The 23,825-nt window shown below is 34.5% G+C and overlaps 1 protein-coding gene across 1 annotated transcript; it reads right to left on the bottom strand.

Annotated features, from left to right (window-relative positions):
* Positions 1–53: 53 nt before the first annotated feature.
* On the bottom strand, positions 54–22,830 carry LOC135681410 (protein PTHB1). The gene is made up of 26 exons (XM_089111891.1): positions 22,607–22,830; positions 19,076–19,214; positions 17,666–17,730; positions 17,002–17,115; positions 16,206–16,380; positions 15,699–15,765; positions 15,036–15,123; positions 14,512–14,607; positions 13,654–13,783; positions 13,087–13,207; positions 11,627–11,681; positions 11,192–11,268; positions 10,763–10,819; positions 9,300–9,408; positions 8,507–8,614; positions 8,200–8,288; positions 6,853–6,904; positions 6,433–6,525; positions 5,521–5,615; positions 4,754–4,834; positions 4,305–4,457; positions 3,841–3,941; positions 3,270–3,351; positions 2,635–2,713; positions 1,578–1,775; positions 54–794 (listed from the first exon to the last, which is right to left on the bottom strand). Exons 1-26 carry the CDS (start codon positions 22,716–22,718, stop codon positions 574–576), a joined length of 2,757 nt encoding a protein of 918 aa, XP_088968017.1. The 5' UTR covers positions 22,719–22,830; the 3' UTR covers positions 54–573.
* Positions 22,831–23,825: the final 995 nt, after the last annotated feature.

Here is a 23,825-nt window from a genome sequence, read left to right as displayed (position 1 = left end):
GGATCTTAAGATTACAAAGATATAAATTACATGGAAACACAATGCGTACTTACCAGCGTCGTTCAGAAGTCTTGAGGCAAAGAAAAGGCTGCAAAACCCAGGAAATCGTCGATTAGGCCCTTGCATTAGCACCAACTGACCGGAATTTTTGCATGAACAAAAGGAATCTACGATCCAGTGCCGGGAGACATTCGCTAAGATTGGAGCACTAGGGAATATGCATTTGCTTTAAATCACAATACTTGCATCAGAGGAACAATGATAAATAACAACTTTTGTAAACATTTAAGTCTCTAGAGAAATGTATTCTATTATATCTCTGCGTCTCTCAGGTATTACACGGCACATTTTATTGTTTCTGCGCATTATTTGTAAAGGAGGAATAAATCTTGTTTCTACAGTAATATTTCACTATCATTTACAGATCTGTGTTTTAGAACATGAAAAATACCAATTAACTTAACCAAATACCAATAATAATTAGAGATAATAAGGGTGCTGTACAGTAAAACTTCCCCTATACCTCCCACAATGGAATGAACTTAACTTCAAGTTAGCAATTATTTACAAATCTCATTCCCCATTTACTTGTGCGTTCGCATCGTCAACACTTGCAGCAGTTTTAGCTATCATTGCAGCCAAATCTGAGTTCTCATTAATCAAAACGCGCTTATCTAGTTTGTTTTTCAGTTTTGGAAGCTTGTCTCTTTTCGTAGGTTCCTTTAGTGGCTCCAAGGTCTTCTCAGGTCTCAAAGCTGACGTCGAGCTTACTGTAACCTCCTGCGGCACTCCGTCTAAAACAAAGAGTTTTATGAGAAATCATTAAATTATACGAGATTATTACAAACATTATTACATTATTATAATGAAAAATAGAGATGGCTACCAACAGCCCAATGAAACGGCATAAAGCAAAATCATCGAAAGCGTCAGCTTTGATAAAATAAAATCAAAAATAAAATACATTTATATTCTACAGTTACATTTAAACACCATTTACAGATTTATGTTTAAGAACATGAAAAATAAAATCAAAAATAAAACCTGTTAAAAATACAATCAAACCTACGGGACATTTACACACTTTTTTTAAAAAATACCTAAGTTCTTGCTGAGCCTCAATATTTTTAATTTTTTTATCTTGAGTCTAAGATTATTTCTAAATTATTCTTAAGCGGCACAAGGTGTCACCAAGTCCCATATAATGTCGAAAAATCCAAAGCCGGATACGTTTTTTTTTAGGACATATAGCTTGAAACTCGCATTTCTTTTTGCTTTCCAAAAAACTCCAGTAAACAAAAGATTCTTGATCAAGCTTGAATCTTTGATTATTCTTATATTATTCTTAAATTTCAGCGATTTTCAGTCTTAATATTCTTATAGACCATACACTTTTATTAAAAGTGTGTATAAAATCGAAAGGAAGGGAGCTTATGAACTATCAATAGATAGAAATTTCTGACAAAAACATTTCAATTAAAAAATTTTGTTACACTAAGTAAATTTATTCACGAAAAGAGCAGGACTGTCTTCCAAACTTTTGATCCGAAGATGCAGGGCTGACAAAACAAACAAACCTGTCGTGTCTTCGCTTTCCTCTTGTGATTCATTGAGTGTCTCCAGTTGTTTCTTGTTTTCTGTTCTAAACCCAATGTCATTTTGCATCTGTCCACTCAAATCAAGCTTGGCCCCTTTGTTCAGCCGTTCAGTCAACAAAGCAATGTGTTTCTTGAGTTTGGCTGTATCTTTTGGCATTGCCAAGGCCTGTATGGTAGCTGCAAAGACAAACACAAAGTGCTCTATATGGAGGCAATAAATTCCCACTCTCTACAAAAACTGCTGATTTTTGGATGCTCATGTCTAATTGTTACAATTAAACAGAATTTCTCTCGTTAGGCTGTTTCTAATATACAGCCTCCAAATGAACAGAAATATACCTTAAATGACCTTAGGACGATTGCCTAAACTTTTAGTTACCAACAAAAGATGATGATGTTCCCTTGAAAAAAGAGTTTCCAAAAAGATTAAATTGTAATTAATGGAATAAATTATACAAAAAAGAACGCCTTATGAAGTATGGGCGCTCAATACAATCGCAAACACCTTTAAATGAAATTCTAATTTAAAACAGATGTTTCACAAATGCCGATTTTTCATCGAAATTCTGGCTAGAAATAGCTCTGATATTTTGTACAAAACGCTTTCAAAGTTATTTTGGAAAATTCTGTATGAATTAAAGTGCTGCAGAAAATAAAAGATAGGTCCTATTTTTATAACAAGGTTAATTTATTTATGACACAATTTAATGCAAGAAGAGAGCAAAATATTTGCAACAAAATTAAAGTGTTGACACATTTACGACATTTAACTACATGCAAGGTGATGCGACAAAGGGGGCATATATATAAATCTCAACTGTAGCAAACAACAAACGAGCAATAAAAACACAAGCTTATACAATACAAAAAAGAGCAATATGAAACAGTTAAGAACAAGAGAAAGGTGCAGCTTTCTGAGCAGGTCTTGGAAAAAAGGTCATGTGATCGATTAAAAAAATCGATTTTTAGCTGTAATATATAAAGATATAGTTAATAGTTAATAAAGTTATAGAGTTAACTATCACTGGTCACTTACTGTTTTGATCTTTAGATGATTTTGCCAAGCAGGTTCTCAGCAAATGTGTAATGGCTGCATCTGTTATTTCTTCCCAACCCTTTGCATGAATGGAGAACGAAAAATTAAGGCCTATATACCTAAGCTATGCCTGAACTACATCTACATAAATTCAAACGTCCTTGAAGATAAAGTAATTAGATGCTTTACGAAATCTTAGAAAAATTATATTATGAGATCTAAAAAAGTAGTTTCAAAAATATATTGCACTGCAAAAAAGAAAGAACTGAAAAACAAAATGATAGAAATATATTTTACGAAAGGCCCACAGCTTCAAGAATATTCACTGGTTATCAATAAAACTTGAGTCTTTAAAAATTCAAACCTAAGATCTCAATATGTTCCATATTCATAGGTACAAAAAATGTTTTTATCTTTTAATCTTTGATATACTTATTTCATGTTTACATAGTACATTTCATTTCGAAATTATTTGTCAATAAAAATAATATTGTTCTAGAACTTGAATATTGCATAGCATTTTCTGTTTTCAAATATACTGCTGTCAGTAAAAAGAAACTTTTGAGAATTCCCATTGAGCATCAGAGAACGGTCTTTACATGACAATAAGACAAAAATCAAGAAAATAACTTTACCTGCTCATCAGAGTCTGAGACAACCGGCGATAAGCAGGACTGCAGAACTTCAAACTGCTTATCATTCATGCCAGTCCAATATCTGATCGGTGACAAACAGTAAAAACATCAGAATTGATAAAAACTTCTATAGTACACGACGTTATTCCACGATATTATTACGATTAATAGGAGAGGGAAAGTGCAAAGAATATACCGGACGTTAAAATCTTACACTGAGTAGCCTGCATTTAAGTGACAACTCTAGATATTATTATGAAAGCCTGGTGTATTCCTTTCAAAAAAAATATATGAGAATGCATTGAAAAGCCACCCTATAGGAATGCATTGAACTGTTACGGTAAAAAGTATTTGAAACAGACGCCATGTAGTTATTCACGATTTTTATAGCTGACGTGAAGTAAAGTTGATTTACAAGATACTTTCAAACAACAAAAGGATATAATCAGAAAGGAAGATGATGGCATGCCTAAAAAAATCTTTTGCAATAATAACAAGTATATTCTTGAATAAAATCAAAGAAAGATCGTTACTCTTGCTACAACGATGAATATATATTTAACAGACTTACTTTATCAAAAGATTCACCAATTTGGTTCCACAGCACAGCGCATTTCCATAAAGCATGCATTGACGCTGGGAGTCTTCTGCTGCCTCGCCGAGGGCTAAAAGCTAGGAGTAAAGAGAACAAAGCTTGAAATTCCGACTCTTGACAAGGTATTTCCAAAATGGGGAAAAAATAAAGAAACAATTGACTGGCGGTGATGAATTGAACTACGTTGCAGCAAAGAGATTTGTGATGCCAAAATTTCACGATACTTTCCTTGTAGCGAAGAGGCATTATCAGTGCATCCAGTGAGCCTTTATTTAAACACCGAAATACACGAAAGGAAGAATAAGATTTAACGATGATTATCAAAACTTTGAGACATTTAGACATCAAGAAATCTAGTACTAGTTACCTGTTTAAGCAAAATATGAATATAGCAAAGGTCTCAGTATAGTTTTTTACAGGTTTATAGTGAATTTTCATACTTGTCTATAAGTTCCTTCCAGAAGTACATCGAGGTTGGCTAGTGGAGCTGGTGTTTTGTCTTTGAACCTCGTTAGTAATCGACGCTGAATGACTCGGAATTGATGCGCACGTTGGGCAAGAAGTTCCTTGAACTTAAGCCTGCTTTGTCTTTGCTAGGAAGAAAGTGGTCAAGTAAAGTTATGGCGGACTGTAATTCAATAACTCGAAGGCCAAGCAAACAAAGAACTTTCAGAACAAATGCAAATATCATGTGAAAGGTAGTAGAAATTTGCCTAGAAATATGCGACGCGCAATAATGTACGTTAAACTTTGGAAAAAGGAGACGTGAAGGATACAACACGATATAATGTAATGAGGTGAAGTTTCGTAAATCAGTGCACAGAAGCTGAAAACAACCCTTTTTGGTGTAGGAGTAACAAACCAAATAACAAATCACATGACATTTTACCTCGAAGTGGGCATCAATGAGTTCGAAATATTCGTTGAGAGGAAGGGGACCTGTAAATGACGCCTTGAATGATGACCCCTCCTGAAATAATACCAAGACAAAAATAGAATATATTATACAAAAAAGGAACTGATCCACGCATTGAAAATCAAAATCGATTAAGGTAGCCAAAATGATATGATGAATAAAAAGACAAATGGATATGAACCGATATGATTAGGCAGACATTGCACAGTTTTGAGTACAAAACAGTACCAAAACATTCTACAGTCATGCAAAAAAATCTTCGTACGGTGAAGATAAGCTGAAGGAAATCTTCTATCGTAAAATTAAAACCAAAGCCAATTCAAAACACGATAGGCGTTCAAAGAACAAAGTAAATATATCAAAAAATCGAAAAGGGCACATTGGGGTTACTAAATACATTGTTATCATATCAAATCAAAGACATACATTTATTTTAACCCAATTTGTTAGCAACTAGACGTTTTACCTCAATGTAATCAAACAGTATTTTATGAGCTCAGAGAATAACTGCAGGAGTTACTAGTCTAAAACAGCATGGACTCAACTATGAGACTCAAAACAGCAAGGCGATTTACATTCCTAGTTTAACAGAGTTACAGGAAGGAGAGTAGGGTATTCAAAACCTTTTACAGAACGCTTTAATAGTGAACAGCTGAATCAAGATGCAGTAGAAAAAGGAGAATAGAGAAGATCATCGACAATATTTTAACTCATTAGTGTTGATTGGTTAATTTGAATACCTTTCTCTTGGAGTAAAATGCTTTCAGCCGCTTGACGTGTTCATTTACAATGGGCCATAGGCCTTCAAATAAATCACACTGCAATCGGTAGCGATCTGAAACAAACATGTTCTGATTTCATGCTTGATACAGTGTCTGCGTAACGAAATGTCAAATGCTTTTTAACAATATCCTACCAACTGAACTGAACGTTGACAGGTACACAAAATCTTAAATCTCGATTCTGCGTAGAGTTTAAAAAAACAGAACATCAATATGTTAAAAGTTGGCTATTAATTCTGATAGGGTGGCATACAAATGATAAGTTAGCTTCATTAATATTTCTGACGAGCTCAGAAAATTAGGCGGTGCCGGCTGTCATCCAGAAGTGTTGTAGACGCCCCCGTCTCTAAATCGGACTCTCATAGATAAAACCTTCCATACAAAAGGATTTCAAAATGACACAGAAAAATCATTTCACTATTATTGAAATTTATCAATAACATCAGAGTTTGTTTCTGAACTTGACCCTTCAACTATGTAGGGACTAGTGAGCACCACTGGACAATACAAGAAGCCTTTCAAGTTTTTTCATTGCAACTGGATATGAATTTCATTATAACTTTTAGACATTTTCCAGCGTTTCATACACCAAGGAAAAGCTCACTAAGGACGTGCTTTCAGTATACAATGAAAGTATTCCTTTTTCTAAAAGCACCCCTAGTACTCTTTTAAATTCTGAGGAAACGTAAGTCAGGTTTCTTCTGTTGAAAGGAGTTTGAACAAAGATTAACCACCTTAGTTAAAAATTAACTGAAGTAAGATGGCAGCTCCATTCGACAAAAATGTTTAGCTCGTGCAATCAATAGAATATATTTGATAGAAGAAATGAACAATTTTCAAAATTTAAAGAAAAAATCAGAATGCACTTACTTGATGATTTAGAAGAAAGAAGAGTAACAACTGGACCTTTATAGTATTGGAACCCCAGAGCAGCAACAGGAATAACACTGTCATTGAACATTTCTGCAAATTCAATAACAAACAGTCATAAACTATAAAGCAATGGTGGGCTTCTTCATCGACACCAGCAAACAATAAAGGCATTCACCAAATGATAAATACACTAACAAATATCACTGCGATCACAAGCATCGTCATCTAGGGTCATCTCCACTGAAGCGAATTTTAAAATGGCATTAATACAATTTATATATAGGAGAAAGTATAGTTTAAAAGATGTCTCCAACCTAACCAGAATAGGCTGCTCAAGTTCAGCCTTTTCCCAAACATGATCTTTATTCTGTCTCATGAAGAATAGCACTTCTAAAGTTGATAAAAGTAATAGCTTACCTGGAAAAAGCTCCGAAAGGTTTACTGGGTCTTTATTGGTATCGATTGTCAACTAAAAACAATTTTAAGAGGCTTCCTGATAAATTGAAGTTTTCAGAAATATTCAAAAAGGTAATTTACAAATACATACATACGCAAGACAACATCCCCTAAAGCGACCTGACCTTAAACATTGAAATCCTTGAAAAAAGATTATACCTAAACAGTTAAGTAACTTTCTATCATCACTAGTTTTCTAACAGCTATATAACAGAGAAACCAAAAAAATGATCCAGGAAATACAAAACCCATGAGAGTTCTTAACGATGGGCAATTCGCAATCAAAGCTTACAATTCAATAGTTAGAGGTTTGGTAAAGAGACGTGTATTCATCAAAGCAAAACGGCATTTGTTGATTGTATTAAGGCACCACATCCGGGCCATCTTCAGGAATCCAGAAAAATTGTCCCGGATGGCACAGTCTCTATTCATTTTAAAAAAGGTAACTACACACTTGCCAACATTAATAATAACAACACTCAACGAAAAATTCTCGAAAAACGTGTAAATTTTAAATTTTTTACTCTTATTCCTAATGGAGTTAACAAACAATTTTCTTATTTTTCCTAATCCAGCTTTTATTATTAATTTATATTTTACTATCTTGTCTTATCCATATGCTTTCTAAGCCCTCGCATGTTTCCACCTAGTCTTATGTTCTACATCGTATTCCTACTGCATTCCATATAGTTGATCTTTCGATGCTACACCTCTATTCTCTTTTATCCCTCCAAAATTTTCTTTATCTGATGGAGAGTTATGCTGAGAACGCCGCAATAACATTTAAAATTCAAATATACAAAGTCGGTATTTATTCATATTAATTTTTGATCACATCGTGACAACTGGCATAAAATTCGCAGGAATGTCTTGTCTTGCCTTGCAAAAAATCTCTTGTTAACTAGGAGTTACTATATTTATCATGTCAGTAATTTAATTAAACACCCAACAATCCGTTATGCAATTTATTGGTCTCACTTCAAAATTCAGAGAAGTTCCCCAAACCCTTGATTATTAGATCTTTAATGTACTGAAAGTTATTGTGATTTTTCAATCTCTATGGGAACTACTATCTGTTTAATCGATAGATGTGAAAGGAAAACGAGCTTGTGATATACTAACTTTAGAAGCATATAGAAGCAAAATGTTTAGTATTCATCACTTAAGAATTTTATATGCGGCTTTCAAGTGTCCCTTGCCCTTGTCAAATAGACATAGCAAAACTGTTTTTAATGTGTCAAAATCAATTTGTCGCTATGGAAAAGAAATCTTATTTTGATTCAACAAAACCAAAAAATGACAGTATACCTTATGTTGAGCTTGTTTTACGGGTGCACATCCTTGGCAGATCAGTGAAAGTGGCAAATCAAAGCTGCACTGCACGATTCTTGGTGACTCTAATAAAGGACAAAAAACATTATTGCATATCGGAATATTGCTTAATAAACACAATTTTCTCATGTACAAAACTCTGTTATTTATCATAAGCTAAAGAACATGTAGCAACGAAGAGCTGATCACGTGAACACGACCGAGCAGTTCGTTTTCCATTAACAAAAAAATCTATCAAGCAGAAGCGAAGTGGATTATTCCCGGTAGACGATTAGCTTCCTACCTGATTGGTTGAAATACGTTGCACAGACAGTGGCTGTCAGTGTAGATGGTATTGATCCTCCAGTTGTATAAAACGAAATATAGTAGTCGAGGCTTTGTGAACGATCTCCTGTTAAGGGAAAAATGTTTTACTGTCAAGCTTTAAAATCGGAAAGAAGGTCGCAGCAAAATGGTTGCTGAAGCAGTTTGGGGCGGTTATGCTGTCGATGGTGGCCGAGAGTTCATTTTAATACAGAGGTATTACTTTCAAATACTGAATGGGCCTTCCTTGGGATTTTAACAAAAATTCTGATTAGATCTCTCCCTCTTTCCACCTCCTCCCCCGTTACTACGTCGGAGAGGTACGGAAAATGACAAACACGGACAACTGACGACTGAAAACGCAACGGAGAAGAAAACTGTAATTTCATTCTGCAAAATTTCAAAGTTAGATCATAGATGTCACGTATACAATAGCAGAACATAAATGAGAATAGTATACGCCAGGTGCATATAACAGAGGAAAAGGAATGGGTGATCGACTTCTCGAACATTTTATATATTTTTTTCACATATATTTATGCGACGTTTCAAACTGCTGCATCTTTTCAGATAGAAAATAGAAAAATAGGTATTGCAATTCATAACTTTTGCTATTCCTTGCATTTTTAACGCAGTGACTTGACAGTTCTATTTGTAAAGCTTCGGTTTTACAAGCAGGACATAGCAACATAGGGTTGGCTCACAGGCTGATGAATCGCGATTTAGAACTGGGCGATTATCTTTTAACAAAAAAGAGGAGTTTTTCCACTTACCGACAATCGGAACGTCGATAAATCTTTTACTGCATTCAATGGGAAAGGGTGAGGTGCAGGTTAATATAATATTTTCTATTGGCGTATCTGACATCGACGTAAGAGTTATCTGTAATAAACACAAAAAGTAAAGTCAATATAAAACCTAAAAGAAAGGTTGAAAAATTTGAATGGAAATTTATAAAAACCGCATCAGAGCAAACAAAAAACTGGGTTTATATGCGGGTTTATAAAGTTTAGTCAATTTTCTTGAGTAGAACACGGTAAAAACCTGCCTAAAAAACGGGATTTGTTTGCTTAAATAATTTCATATCAACAGGATAATATAAGAACGTAAAGCGCCTGTGTTACTTTGATGAAAAATTATCTTTTCTGCGAAACTATTAACCATCTCAACAGTGCAGTACAGGCTTCTAAAGTAAATATCAGTGCAAAGAATTATGACACACTTATTCTTAGATAAATCGGTTATTACATTTTTTTGTAAGTAAATTTTAAGTTTTTTTGTAAGTTTTTTTTCTGTGGAAGCACGATTTGCAAAAATCTTTAGATAACTTTATGCTGAGCACGGTTTAGGCTGAAAACATATTCATCGAACTTTTCGAGACGACTGACTATTGTGGAGTACCCAAAAGACTCTAGGTTTATCACAGTAAATAATGTGGCAAACGTAAGACTGATTGATATAAGACCAAAATGTGCTTTTAACTACTCATATTACTACGAAAAGATATTTTGATGATTAATGATACATCGATGATATTACATGTCCTTCAACAAACACATAAAAACATGCTGATATAATCTTTCAAACACAAGATTATTCTTGAGACTCCTTCACAACAGACGGATAACTGTCACAAAAATTTCCCCAATTTCATTTGATTTCATCCATAATGCTGCCAATTTGATGAGCATTCGTGAAAGCCTCCGTTCAAAAATAAGGCCACCAACAGCGTTTTTGTTGGAGCAGTGTGAACACTTACCGTATCTATTTTAAAACTGATCAGTGTGAACGGACAGTTTTTTTATCAACAAAAACGGGGTGAAATGAAAACAGAGTGAAAGGAAAACGGAATGGAATGAATACGGAGCAGTGAAAACGCAGACTTAGCCGCATCCGTCAATTCAAGCTTGATTGTCTGGAAATTGCGTCTTTCTTTAAAATCACTTGTATTACAATGTATCACTTGTATTGAACGCTTAAAACACATATAAAGGTGGCCTGTCCATTCATCAATTTGCTGCTTATACAAGCATTTGTATCACGTGATTCAATGCATTTTCCCGCAAATTTAACAGCCTGATTGCTCTCTTTGTCAAAGGATATTGATAAATAATTTCATGGCAACGAAAAGCATCTTGAGCATAGACTTTTTTATGATAGAAATTTTAAAAATGTGTCTTTTGTACAACTCAATTTGGAAAATATAAAGGTTCCTCTATAAGCTTGTAAAGTGTACCTTAACAGTAATTGAAGGTGGGACATCGTCATCTTCCCTCTCCACATCGTTGGCATGCTGTGTAGACATATCGAAATTTTTAATAAAAAAACTAGGTCATGCTAGCTCATGGGGTATGAAACTACGTCATGCTAGCTCAAGTCATGGTAACCACAAGGATCTGTACTAGGGTCTCTTTTGCTTAATATCTATTAAACCAACTTGTTTATGCATCTCATGCTCATGCTAGCTTTCAGTGAAATTTTTTAAACAGTTGCCTTAATTTCTTACGAAGCAACATTAATAATGACATTATTTATAAGTAGAGGCCTAGCTGTAGAGATGCTGGGAATTTATGCAATATCAAATAAAAGCTTTTGCTTTACAAAATACAATATAGTTCTTATACAATATATTCAACAATTATTATTTTGAGATTAAGACACTTACCGATACTTCATCAAGATGATCTGGAACTTCAGCATTGACGAGGAGTTCATCTTTCTTTTCTGTCACCAAACTTTGAGCTGAATAAATCAAAGAGAACTAAGTTTCAGGAGATGTTTTCTGAATATAGAGTGCATATCTGGAACTATTTTAGATTAAGACATGTTTAAGTTGCCTTTAAGGTGAAGAAGTTACAGTAATGTACCGTTTTTATCTACTATTTACGTACAATATCACAGCAAAGCAGGTTATCAATTACAAAAGTGCTTGGATAAAAAACCATAACAGACGTAGAAACTACAGAGGACTGAATAAAAGGAGGAGCAAAAGTTGTCCAGTGATTGTTCTGCGAATTAATAGAAAAATATCATAGTTTTCTGCATATCATTGGGACAGCAACTTGAACAATGCAACAAAATGTAAAGTGCTGTCACTTACAAGAGGTTGACTCTTTGATGGCTCTCTGTAACACTTTCATCTCTCTGTCAAGTTCCTAGATGCAAATGGAGAAATAATCTTTACCAAAGCAAGACCTCGAAGCATGAAATAATGACAAAACTGTTCTGCCAGAGCTTTTTTCAATGCAACACTATAGAGAAGCCAGTGATACCTCCCCTCCACTGATGCCAGAAGTAGGTTACATAATGATAATTAATAAAAGCTCAAAATGATGAATAAATCAAATTTAAACAGAGTTAATTTCATGAGGGGCTTTTTAGTCTCTTGAGTCACACTTCCTCGCATTTTTCTTATAGTTGCTCTGCTTGTTTATGGGCAATGAGGGGAGTCTTTCGGCCTCCTGAGGATTTGATCTGTAAAACTAGGGTAAGAGGTGTGTTTCGTGGCGTTTTCATTCCCTTGGTTAATATAGGGGTATTCAAGGTTTTGGCATAGCGTGTGTCTCACCTTGTTTGGTGACGCCTAAATACAAATAGGCTGTTTATTTTCCCAGCCCTCCCTCCCCCACTTTGTTTCTGTATGTGAAATGCCTTTTCAGTACAACTTTGCGTGTTGAGTTTCTTTTACGGCATCGTTAAAATCTCTCACACGTTTAAGCATTTTTTTTGCTGTTTAGCGTTTTGATGCTATTAGGTAGGACAGGTGCTTCGGCTATTAGTTGGGAAAAGAGGCTTTTCCTGTCCATTCCCTTCTAATTGTCGACCAGATTTTGGGGTTATTATGCGACTTCCTCTAGTAACCCCTACTTGTTAGAGATTTATGGTAGGTTGCACCAACGGCCCAACTCGCTCTCGACGATGAACGTAACCTCATGACTGACCTTCTGATGTCTATGGCATGTTTTTTCTGAAGGAGCTTTATGCCCTTTGTTTTGTGTTGGCATTTTATGGATGAGTTAGAAAGTTAAAGGAGTAAACTCTTTTCTCAAGGTAAATGAATGAAAAATTGATCAATAAACGACAAGGTAATGAATCGAACCATCAACAATTAATGACTTTGAACTCCAAGTTCTTTGAACTCATTTCACAATGCACTGAAAAAGCATTGCATCTACTAATTTACTTCGAGAAATAATTTAAAGGTACTCTTTGCAAAATTTAGCGCCGTAATCATTCAAAATATTGAAAAAAGACAATAAATTGTGTGTAGAGGACTGGAAAGTAAATAGATCACCAAAGCGACTGAACGTGTGTTTTGGAAAAATCCTTCCCAAAATTCCAAACTAATTGATATCGAAAAATAAATGCCACGAATAACATCGAATTCACAAGTCGTTCGTAAACATAATTGTAGTAGCAAAAAGCAAAAGTGGGGTTAAATAATTTGCAGGTCGAATTATGACCATTTCTAAGGCTAAAAAAAATTAAAAAAAAGATGCATAAATGACAGAGGATAAGTGATTGGCAGGTGATTGACAAAAAGCACAAAAGCCAGCTTACCTCGTAGTTAACTTCTCTTGCATCTACAGGCGGGGCGACAAACAAGGAAGGATCAGTTCCCAGATATGCGCAGTGTAGGTGACCATACTCATCCAAAGAAACGATAACAGATTTCAGATCCCTAGTAGAAACATATAAGGATATGAGTTTCTGGGAGAACAACAACCCTAGAGACAACTGGAAACCTGATTGAACCTGGATAACAAACAATCTTACAAATGGTATTGGTTTGATAGCATAATGCTATTCTTGTCTGTAACTTCTACATAAAGAGACATCTATTTCCCAAACTTCATTTTCAATGACTTATAACTTTGCCTAGTAAAATACCTATGTGATTTTTAATCTTGCATGCAATGTTAAGACTGACAACGGTTCATTACCTGTTTCTTGAAATTCGAAACATATCATGAATTAGATCTATAATAATTCTCTTTTGTCAACTGAAACATAACTCGACTCCTCTCAGGGTAATGCTCAGAAAATTATTCACAATTTGATGCCATAAAAATTAATAGAGGCATTTTATACAAAGACAAAATATCATAAAACAAAGATTAAACGTACTGGAAGTTTGCGACCTCGATTTTCACTGGCACATGTGGAAGCTGGGCAGCCCATACCAAAGATACATCTTCGTAAATCAGCAGTGAATTTGTGTGAGTGCCAATCATGGTGTTCAGCTTGCCTTCCTTAACTGTTAAGTAAGACATATAGTGAAGCTATATCCGATGTTAGAACCAGTAGCGAATGTAGAGCCAAAAAATATAGATGGGGGCCATAGAGCTTTCTCTATATTCTATACAATATGAATATTTCAATTGTTTTCCTTTGCATGGCTCCTCAATATCAATTTCTTTACCTTTTCATTCTACTAGAGTTCAATCATCTTCCGATGTTTACTTGGGTAGAAAAATCTTTCAAATAAAAGAATTTGAAGTAGTAAAATTTTGCCAGCATTTATTGAGTTTTCAGTTATGAGGGGACAATTGAGGTCACATATGAGTGCAAATGTCAAATAGTAATGTCGGTTCAATCAAGGATTTGATCCGGGCGGAAATTAGCCATGATATTTTAGAATTTTTTCAGAAAATGAGGAGGGGTGCAGCCCCCCTTTGAGACGTAAAAGGGAGACTGAGTTCCCCTCTTCTATAGCCCTGGTTAGAACAAACTTTTATAAACTGGCAATATACCGCAAAAAGGATTACCATATAAAGTAAGCGAGACACATTAAGAATATTATAACGGAATCAACTACTACTTGAATTTACGATCCCAAAATTTCATTTCTCATATTAATTGGATGCAGACAATCTGCATCGTGTTTTTATTTCTGTTTAACTAGTGCTTAAAGAACTAAGTTTGAGTTTTTTAAATGGGGTACTAATGGCAATCTAGACAACAAATGAATTTTGTGTTACTTACAAGTCCCGTATGGCAAGAAGCAAGATGGGTTAAATTCGAACTTCTTTATAAAGTGAACAGTTCCATTCTCAAGCAATGAGAAAAGCGATCTTTCGCCTGAAGAAGAGAACGATTCCAATGTGATGAATAGACTCCATGAGTTTCAACAATATTTAAAAATAGATGCCTTATTTAAAAACAATATTGGTGTGACAAGTGATCGGAGCATTGCGCTTGGGTACTTATAAAATACTGTTTACCAAGGAAAACAATTTCATCGTTTTCCTTTCAATTGATACATGGTAGAAATTATTCTAGGTTATATAGTAAGACTCGTCTTAAGGTTTTTTCAGAATGACTTTTAAAACTCATAGAGGGAAAGGTGTAGTTTATCAAAGAGAATGATAACTTTTGGTTACAACTTTTATTTTTTTGGTTGCCCTGTTGATTTATATGGCTCAATTTAAGAGCACCTTACAGTTAGTCCCTCCTTCCTTACAGTTGATTGAATGAGATTGTAAGTATTAACAATTTTAAGAGCATACCGAGTACCATTACTGAAGGAGTGCATCCAGTGAAAGCGACAAATTTGATACTTATCGCATTCTCTCCAATATTAGTGCTCCAATCCGGCTAAATAAAAAAGTTTTAAAGCTATTGAAATTTGAAAACTGCAGAAATTCTAATTTTTCAGCTGCAAGCAAATTAAAATGGACTTCGTTATCAATCTAGAATTCAAACTACATACAATCAAGCTTTATTTTCTTTCATATGAATAAAAATATAGGAAAATGTATAAAAAGAAATTTCTTCAAGAAAGGACCCCTTTAGACGATACATTAGATTACAAGAAAGGATTCGAGGTCCGAGTGCCTTCTATAAAAATACAACGATATAAAAATTATTGGTATTTTAGATTGAAGAGAAACAGGAACTTCTGATTGGACAGAAATCGAAATAATTTATCAATAACAACCTTTTTTGCAATTTAGAAATAAGAAATGAAGCTATAGGCCATTTCATGAAGTTTATATTCGTAAAATGCTAATTTTGATAATAAACATTACAAGTTTTGAGGAAACGAAGGTGCTTCTTTCTCGAGGACTACAGATTTTTATAATAAACATTGATAATTTAGAGATCAATGTACCAATAACCTTCATTTAAAACATAACCTAATACAATTGAGTACATTAATAATAACTCACAGCAACTTTCTTTCCAGATAGAGACTTTGGTGTCAGTTTGTCAGATGAGACAGCCAACGTTTGATATCTGGTAAAGGAAATAATCAAATTAAAATACCCTCACTCTAATAGCCAACTAGCTATTCGAAAAAGTTTACTCTAATCATAATACTAACTACAACCTGTATGTGAATATGTTTGCAGAGAAAATAGATTGATTAGAATGATAAAATAAAGGCTCAAAATGTTGATTATAATAGGTTCTGGACTAGCTCATTTTCTACCCAAAGCCCAATATTTCTGTGGAAAACTATAATTTCTTAGTATAACAACTTTTTTCTCTCTACCCTATTGATTAAATACCGTTTCACTTTTTATAGATTAGTAATAATCACGTCCACTAACATACAAATGGCTATTTGGATATTTGCGAAAAAATAATTTGGATATTTGGAAAAAGCGAAATAATTCAAGGAAATTATAAAAGCGAAACAAAAGGAAATTATAAATAACATGTATGGCACTTACTTGTAACATTCTACATTTCTAGATGAGGAACAGATGACAAATGAATCGGTTGTTGGAATGTAGGCAACGGGACCAGGAAGAAGGAAGTTAGGCAAAAACCGGCTGAAAGTAAACGTCTCTTGCTCAAAGAATGACAGGACACCATCCATTGAATGGGCACAAATAAAATCTTTTCCTAGAAAAAAAATTCGCTTGATAAAGACAATAAATTTCGAGCGTCAGGGGTCATCTGGCATTAAGTGCAGAGAAGGGTATGGCAACCCTAGCTATGAAAAACACTTCAGTACGAACCAACCATAAAGAGTGTACTGAACATGTTAACGACTGTCATGGTTCACCTTTACTAAATAGTTGCAGGGTAATGAGTTGCAGTTTACTCACTCTCTCATTATTAACAACAAAACTCAAGATATGATAATGAAAATCTATGGCCCTAAGAACATCGAGCTCCCCGTTTTAATCTTAATCTTAATATCATATAACGAACAAAACATTGTTAACTAAATCAGTTCATGAGATGGCCAATGTATTTTCAATATAAAATGTTATTATCTCTGAAATATAAATGGGTATATTGAAATGTGTATGAATGAGAATGGAAGTTTTTCATAATTTGTTCATCTCTCAAAACACAACGCTCAGTGCTGTTACTTCATTCTCGAATCCATTGAAATCATAATTATATACAAGCACAGCCACTTTCGTATCATTTAGAAGAAAGTCGAACACTTAACGATTATTTCAATATTACAAAATATTGCTCATGACAGAGAACTCTACAAGATGAATTACACACCTTTAACTCCACCAAAAGGCCCGTGGGTCATGCTATGGGAAGTTCTTTCCAAAATATGTTCATATGCCAGCTTTACAGAGTAATAGCTTCCATGTTCCACAGAGCCAGTGACAGCTGTTAACATAAATTAATAAAAATCGTTCATTGGCATTACACTTCCTCCCAATAATTTTGGTTTTGTTTTCGTATACAAGTCAGAAATCTTTTTTATTTTTCTTACTTAAATTCATGCAAAAATACCTTCTTCATTTCCATGGGGAAATGATACATAACAAGAAAACACTTACAAGGCTGATGTATGATTCAGAATTTAATTAACCCTTGGCATGATATAATGATTTTTTCATCAGTGCTTGTGATATAACAATCAAAGACAAAGACATCTCTAGAAAAATGACAATAAAAGACATTTTTGTCTCAGTCCTAGACATTTGCATCAAATTGGACTTGCCAAAAGATCTAAACTGCTCATCAATGTGCTAAACTGGTAGATGTTACAGCAGATTCTATGAAAAATGCAATTCTTCAATAATAGCTTTTGCAGTCATGCTGCAGGAAGTGGATCAAAGTAAAACTTTGGCTTGAAGTTCTCTTGAAGTTCTTATTTACAAAATGTAAACTTTACCAAACAAAGAATAGGTATTGAAAACAAAAAACTCATTACCTGTCACAGAATAGACTGCAAGCTTCCGTGGGTGCAACAAAGCTAGATAAAGATTCTCTGACCCACTAAAAATAGAAATAAAAGATTGCACATGGACACCAACACAGGTTGGAAAGTGCGGGGGGCAGGGATATTTTCACAATCATAACAAAAGAATTTTTAAAATGCTCTATTGTTTTGCAAAAAATGGGGGCATGGCCCCCTGGCCCCCTTCATCAGAGGCCCGTTGCAATCAGAACAGTTCCTTTTGGTGCAAAACTTTATTTCCCTTTGCATAACTAATGTGAAACTACAAGTACTTACTAAACCAGGTTATAAAGATTAGATAAATTAATCAAAACAAAGCTTCTAAACTAATCCAGGTTAAGAGAGAACATTTCAGAGCCTCCTCTAGAGCTGATAATGGACATAATTAAATTGATGTGTCAAAACATTATGAAAACTTGTATTGTTTCTATCAAATAAAATGTCATACATTTGAGAAAATATATAGGCACAAAGTGTGTTTTCAGTTTCTGTGATCAACCATTTGATCAATGTGTAAGAATCCTTTACATTTTCTACCCAGAGCCTAGATATATACAGTCTGCTCTCGATAAGTGGAACCCTGGGTTAGTGGAACTTTCATTTAGTGGCACCCATTTTTCCGGTTCCTTTGATTTGCTTAAAAAACCTCTCTTATTTTATTTGGACAGGTGGAACCCTCGATAAGTAGAACTTTTGATAAGTGGAACCATTTTTTGCTCCCATGAGCAATAGTTATTCACATATTCACTATGAGCATACAAATATTCTTGCAAACATTAGATTGCTATCAAGTAATGAAAACAAAAAAAAATACATCAGCAGTCACATTTAAAAAATGGCAGCTGTGCAGTCTTCGAAATAAAGGCTTGCCTGTTTAACTATAGTCAACAAATACAAGGCTTTAAAAGAAATTGATGCAGGCCAAAGCTGTATAGCTACAGCAAAGAAATATGGTGTTGCTTGAAATACTGTTTCACACTGAGTAAAAAAGAAAGCTGAAATATTTGAAGCAGTTGAGGGAAATCTCTAAAACAAGTTTGTGTCAAACTTTCACAAACTCTAAAACAAGCGTGTATAAAAGATTATTTTGCATAACTACATTGCTTTAAAAATAATCATCATATGGAACATAAACTCTTATAAAGCCTTTTCTTTTGTTCCTTTCCCCCTATGTTTTTCTCTATTTGTAAATGCCCTGTTCTCCAGAGAAATCAGACAAGAAAGACGTTCGATAAATTGAACTTTTTTTCGGTTTCCTGGAGGTTCCACTTATCAAGAGTAGACTGTATAGATTCTTCCAATAAATTATTATATACATACAGAAATGAATTCCCTTTAAAAAAGAAAACTTTTCTCTAGAGCAGGTAGATATAAAAAACTTACGACAAAAATTTTCCTGCAGCAACTTGTAGAATTGGCTGTTGCATTTGTGTTTCCACCATGAGATCTTCTGGCTTAAAGCCATTTGATCTTGGAAAGTAAATTCTCAGGACCCCATGAAAACTTCCAACAATGATTTTATCTATGAGCGAATGTTTTATTGTAATTAGTCAATAAGGGAAACTTTTAAATGTTGGCAAATTCGACAAACTTGAAATTTTTAAACAAATAAAAGGAAATAGAGAATGCAAAGTATTCAGAAGTAGAAAATTTTTCAGGGCAAATGTAATCTGTTACATGGTATCATGGTTTAGAAAATTTACAAATATCATCAACCAGAGTCTGGCTTTCTCAGCATGAATAACCTTGACATAACCAATGTTGCAGAAAAGTTTTCACTTTTCACTATCTGTAATCTTCTAGACTCAGGCCTGGCCGTTTGTATTTTTAAAGGTGAGCTGTGAATCGCTCCCCTCATTTGCTGAGGCAAGCTAAATCAGTAACACATAGAATGTACTTTAAAGACAATCGACAGATGACTTAAGCCCTTTTAGTACATCTCGGTTGCCTTTAATAGCCTCAGTCAGGAGTATGCTGCTTTATTTCTTTCAATTTGTATTTGCTTTAACTGTGACTTAAGCACCCCCTTTACTTGAAGTATTTAAAAGAACAGACTCTTTCAGTTTCATGTACTGGCACAACACAAAAACAACAATTATCTTGCCAAACAATCTTTTTGTTGCACAGAATTTGAAAATGTCTTTGAAAAACAAATTTTGAAACAAACTTGAGTTATACGTCTAGCACTCTTCAGACTATAAAACGTCAGAACATATATGGAAAACTCTACCCTAAAATACCTAGTTTCGGATCGAAATAGGCCAGTCAGGAAACGCGAGCACATTACTATTGAGGTTGTCCAATCAGTGCCGCTTTCCTATTGAAAATATTACCAACAGAGTCCTAAGGTGAAAACAAACTCCTTCTGTCTACACAAAAGCGGTCTGTCATGTTTATATAGTAGATAGCTAGATGGAACGATGATCAGGCTTTGCCAATAATGCAAAATTGTCACTGTTATAGTTTTCACCCAATCTGGGTTTTTCAGTAAATGCAACTGGATAGTGGAATTCCATGTTTTGGTTTTCGTTTTTGATCTGCAAGACAGAGTTCCCTGTTCTCTTTGAGGGATAGTCTTGTTTCTATTGCTTGAAGGGACCTGCTGTTTTATTGTATCCCCCAATCTACAATTCCTACCAATTTCTTCGACTTTCCTTTCAAAAATATTCCTGTTTTCCTAAGATTGAAAGGTTCTAATCACTACAAACGTACCTTGCGCTTAACTATCCTTTTCCAAATAGATCGCAGTTGATGCCTATATTAAAAAAACCGCCCAACAAGCAAAAAGTTAATTGCAAAAAATGCAATGACGTGAGAAGTTGCTGTTACAAAAATAACCCAATTAACCCATTTTAGGGGAGTGATTCTCCCTTCATGTTCTGTTTAGGAGAGCAATTCATAGCTCGCCTCAGGTTGAGAAGGGAGCATGGAGGCAAGCGCAAGCTATCACTCGCCTTAAACCGCCAGGCCTGTAGACTGCAAAATTCTTACTATAAATGTGTCTCAAGCAGGCAGCAAGAATTTCACAGTATCATTTTGAAAATTAATTTCTTTTACATTTTGTAAAAAAAACATGACATGATTTGCCTCATAATTTTGTATTAATTGGATTTTTAAACAGATACTCTTTACTTGCTGTTAACAAATGTAAAATTGATGACAAAATGATGACACCAACTGAAGCAACTCCTTTATCAACTTACTATAAGTTAAGGTGTGAGAAAGGGCCACAGACTCAATTTTTAAGGCCACAGATCTATGACCAAGTCCTTCCCATCATCAAACATTCACTAAAGAGTGAAAAGAGAGGCCAGCTCTCTGAACCTAAAGCCTGGTTTTCAGTTCATGCATTACATCAAAACTATCTACAAACAACTCACAGTGTCCCTGTTATGTAGACAGAAGGAGTTTATTTTCAACCTAAGACTCAAGGGGTGTTTTTATAGGCATGTGGTACTAATTGGGTTTCTATACCAGTTATGTGCTGTATTTCAATCAACAACTGGGTATATATTTTCAATCTTTATCATTTCAACCCTGATTCTGACTTTTTATACTCTGAGTAAGGAGAGTCAAACTAAAAAGGTTTAAGTATATTTTAAATGTTTGCATTTTTCAAACACTTTTTAAATGTATATAGTTTCATTAAGTTGATTGATATAAAATAGTTAAAAAGTTCAAAAGTGAAGTTCAAGCTTGTGTTTTGTGAAATACACCTGCTATATTAAGCTTCATTATGCAGTTTCAATAATTTGTTTTCCTTTTTTAGTGATCACAGAGTTTAAATCTATTCAGTCCACATCTATTTTTACACATACAAAAAACATTGAAAACATATGCTCTCTGTATTTTTCCATTAGCAATCAATGTAATTCAAATGAGAAACAAGAAAGAACATGTAATGATTTACTGAACTGAAAAGGGGTAATATAAGTTTTCTTTGGGATCTTATCTGTGAAAACATTCACTTCTGACAGTGGGTGGAGTTTAGGATAGCTTGTCAATTGATGAGCTGACCTTTGAGAATTATCAAAGTTCACTACTAGGCACACCTCCAATTCTTTCTAGTAAACATTCTTCTTTTCATATTTTGTTGATAGTGATATTGTTCTATTATCAACTTAAAAAACTTGATAATGCATATTCACTGCCTTAAAATCCAATCATATTCCTCTTAGCTTGATCAAATTCACAAACATGGAGCAGAAGTTTCCTTGATACACATCAAAATTTGTTTTTTTTGATGCACTTTAAAATTCAAAAATATGCAAATCTATACAGAGATCTCCAACTTTGCATCAAAGTTATTCAGTACATATATGGCTAACTTGTATATGCATAAAACTAAAAAATAATGTGATCATTCATAATTGCAATTCAAGCCTAGTTGTTCAAACAGAAATCCTTTGGTACAACATCCAGTAGCAAGCATGGTGAATCAAATAACCAAACAAATGGTTTTCATCCTTGATATATCTGCTGCGAGCCTACTTTGCAACAGACATATTTTTTCCATTATGAATACAGGTAATATATTTAAATGTTATATAAAGAAGAACGCCGCATATTTAAAAGCTTGAACAAATGACTGGGATGATTAACCAAATTTGAAAAAATGTATCTCTTCGATTCGCATAAACAATGATATGTCTTGAAAATATTGAATTATAAATCTGAATGAATCCAAATTTCAACACAGCCATCACACGGAAAAATCGACTTTTTCATATTATATTATGGTGCACAGTTTTTGTTTTGCTTAAGTGAGTTTTTTCATACAGAAAAATACATTCACATGAATCCACTTCCTTCTATGCTATGCAATAAATCTTACAAATATTGCAGACGCCAGCGACCTGTTTGTTTAACTTGTCTGGTCAATTCAGCAGCATCAGAATAAAAGTGTATGCATACCGTAAGCTTGGACACTATTGTCAATGTTGGAAATGCAAAGGTTCCCGGCGTCAAATTCCTCATCATTCCCTGCATAGGTTGACCACCAATCTCGAGCTTGAAATAACGACATCTTTGAAAGCGAGTTTCAAACCATGGAGACAGAAAACCAACCATAAACAACAATACCGACCGCCATTATCTAAAATCTTCCACTGAACCTGTTACAGACCTCGTTCCGGGGAAGACCTCGTGTTTGCTTCCAGACAAGTTGCTATAGTAACTCTTGTCTACTGAAGTTTTATTCTTCATATTTTTCCCACTCCAACAAGTGTGGTGGAATTACGATTTTACCCGGACAAAAATAATAAAAAGCTGTAATTTGGCACATAGGTACCATTCGATACTGGGAATAACCAGAAAAAAGCCCCATCAATTGGACATTTGGAATTCCTTATTTGGGCAAAGCCCATATGGCGCACTGATCAGCAGAGGTTCAAATTTGATGTCGCTAAAACCACATTATATGTACATATTATTAAAGACAGTTTCATGCTGAACAACTTTCATTCAACATACACGCCCTTAAAATGTGGAAATAAGTACTTTCTGGTCAAATATAGCAGATAGGGGGCAACTGGGCAATAGAATGTATACAATGGTGGCGCCAGGGGAGGGCTAGGGCACTACAGTCCCTCGATTGGAAGAAAATGTTATTGTCGGAGCAAATTTGACAAAATAACGTACGAAAACTGCATATTATAGTCAATTTAGCCCTCCTGTTGGATGCTCCAACCCCTCTGTTGGAAGATTTCTGGCGCCACCTCTGAATGTATATAAGTTTATTTATGAACAATTTACAATTAACAAGATCAAAAAATGCGCCGATGTAATCCTATCCAACAAGGAGCAGGTTAAGACTCCCGCTAAATATTTCGAAATTTCTGCAATCCGTGTATTATTTTGAGAAAATCTGCGCCTGGCAAGTGTGTAGAATTCTCTCATTCCGTTGAGAAATTGCCAGATTTCCGCAATCTACGACAAATTTCCCTAAAATTCTGTTCTTCCGCAAACACTGATGACATCTTCATTTGGAGAAAAAATGCAAGGATCTACCCTGTGCCTTGCAGACAAATATTCTTGCTGGTAATAACTGCGGGTACGAAGGTCTTTTAATGCAGAACACGGGAAAAGGTGAACCACGTTGAAGTACACATATATTTGTGTCAGGATTTTCTAA

This window comes from Rhopilema esculentum, chromosome 12 (assembly GCF_057945365.1).
Source record: "Rhopilema esculentum isolate cy_ngs chromosome 12, ASM5794536v1, whole genome shotgun sequence".
NCBI lineage: Eukaryota > Metazoa > Cnidaria > Scyphozoa > Rhizostomeae > Rhizostomatidae > Rhopilema > Rhopilema esculentum.
The sequence above is the reverse complement of the archived record's forward strand: the minus strand, read 5'-3'. Positions and strand labels throughout refer to the sequence as shown.

Coding starts and splice junctions, on each gene's coding strand:
- LOC135681410 (XM_089111891.1), bottom strand. CDS start 22,718: ATGTCGTTATTTCAAGCTCGAGATTGGTGGTCAACCTATGCAGGGAAT. Junction 19,215..22,606: donor CAATAGTGTCCAAGCTTACG/GTATGCATACAC, acceptor ATTCGCTCATAG/ATAAAATCATTGTTGGAAGT. Junction 13,784..14,511: donor CTTCTTGCCATACGGGACTT/GTAAGTAACACA, acceptor CTTACTTAACAG/TTAAGGAAGGCAAGCTGAAC.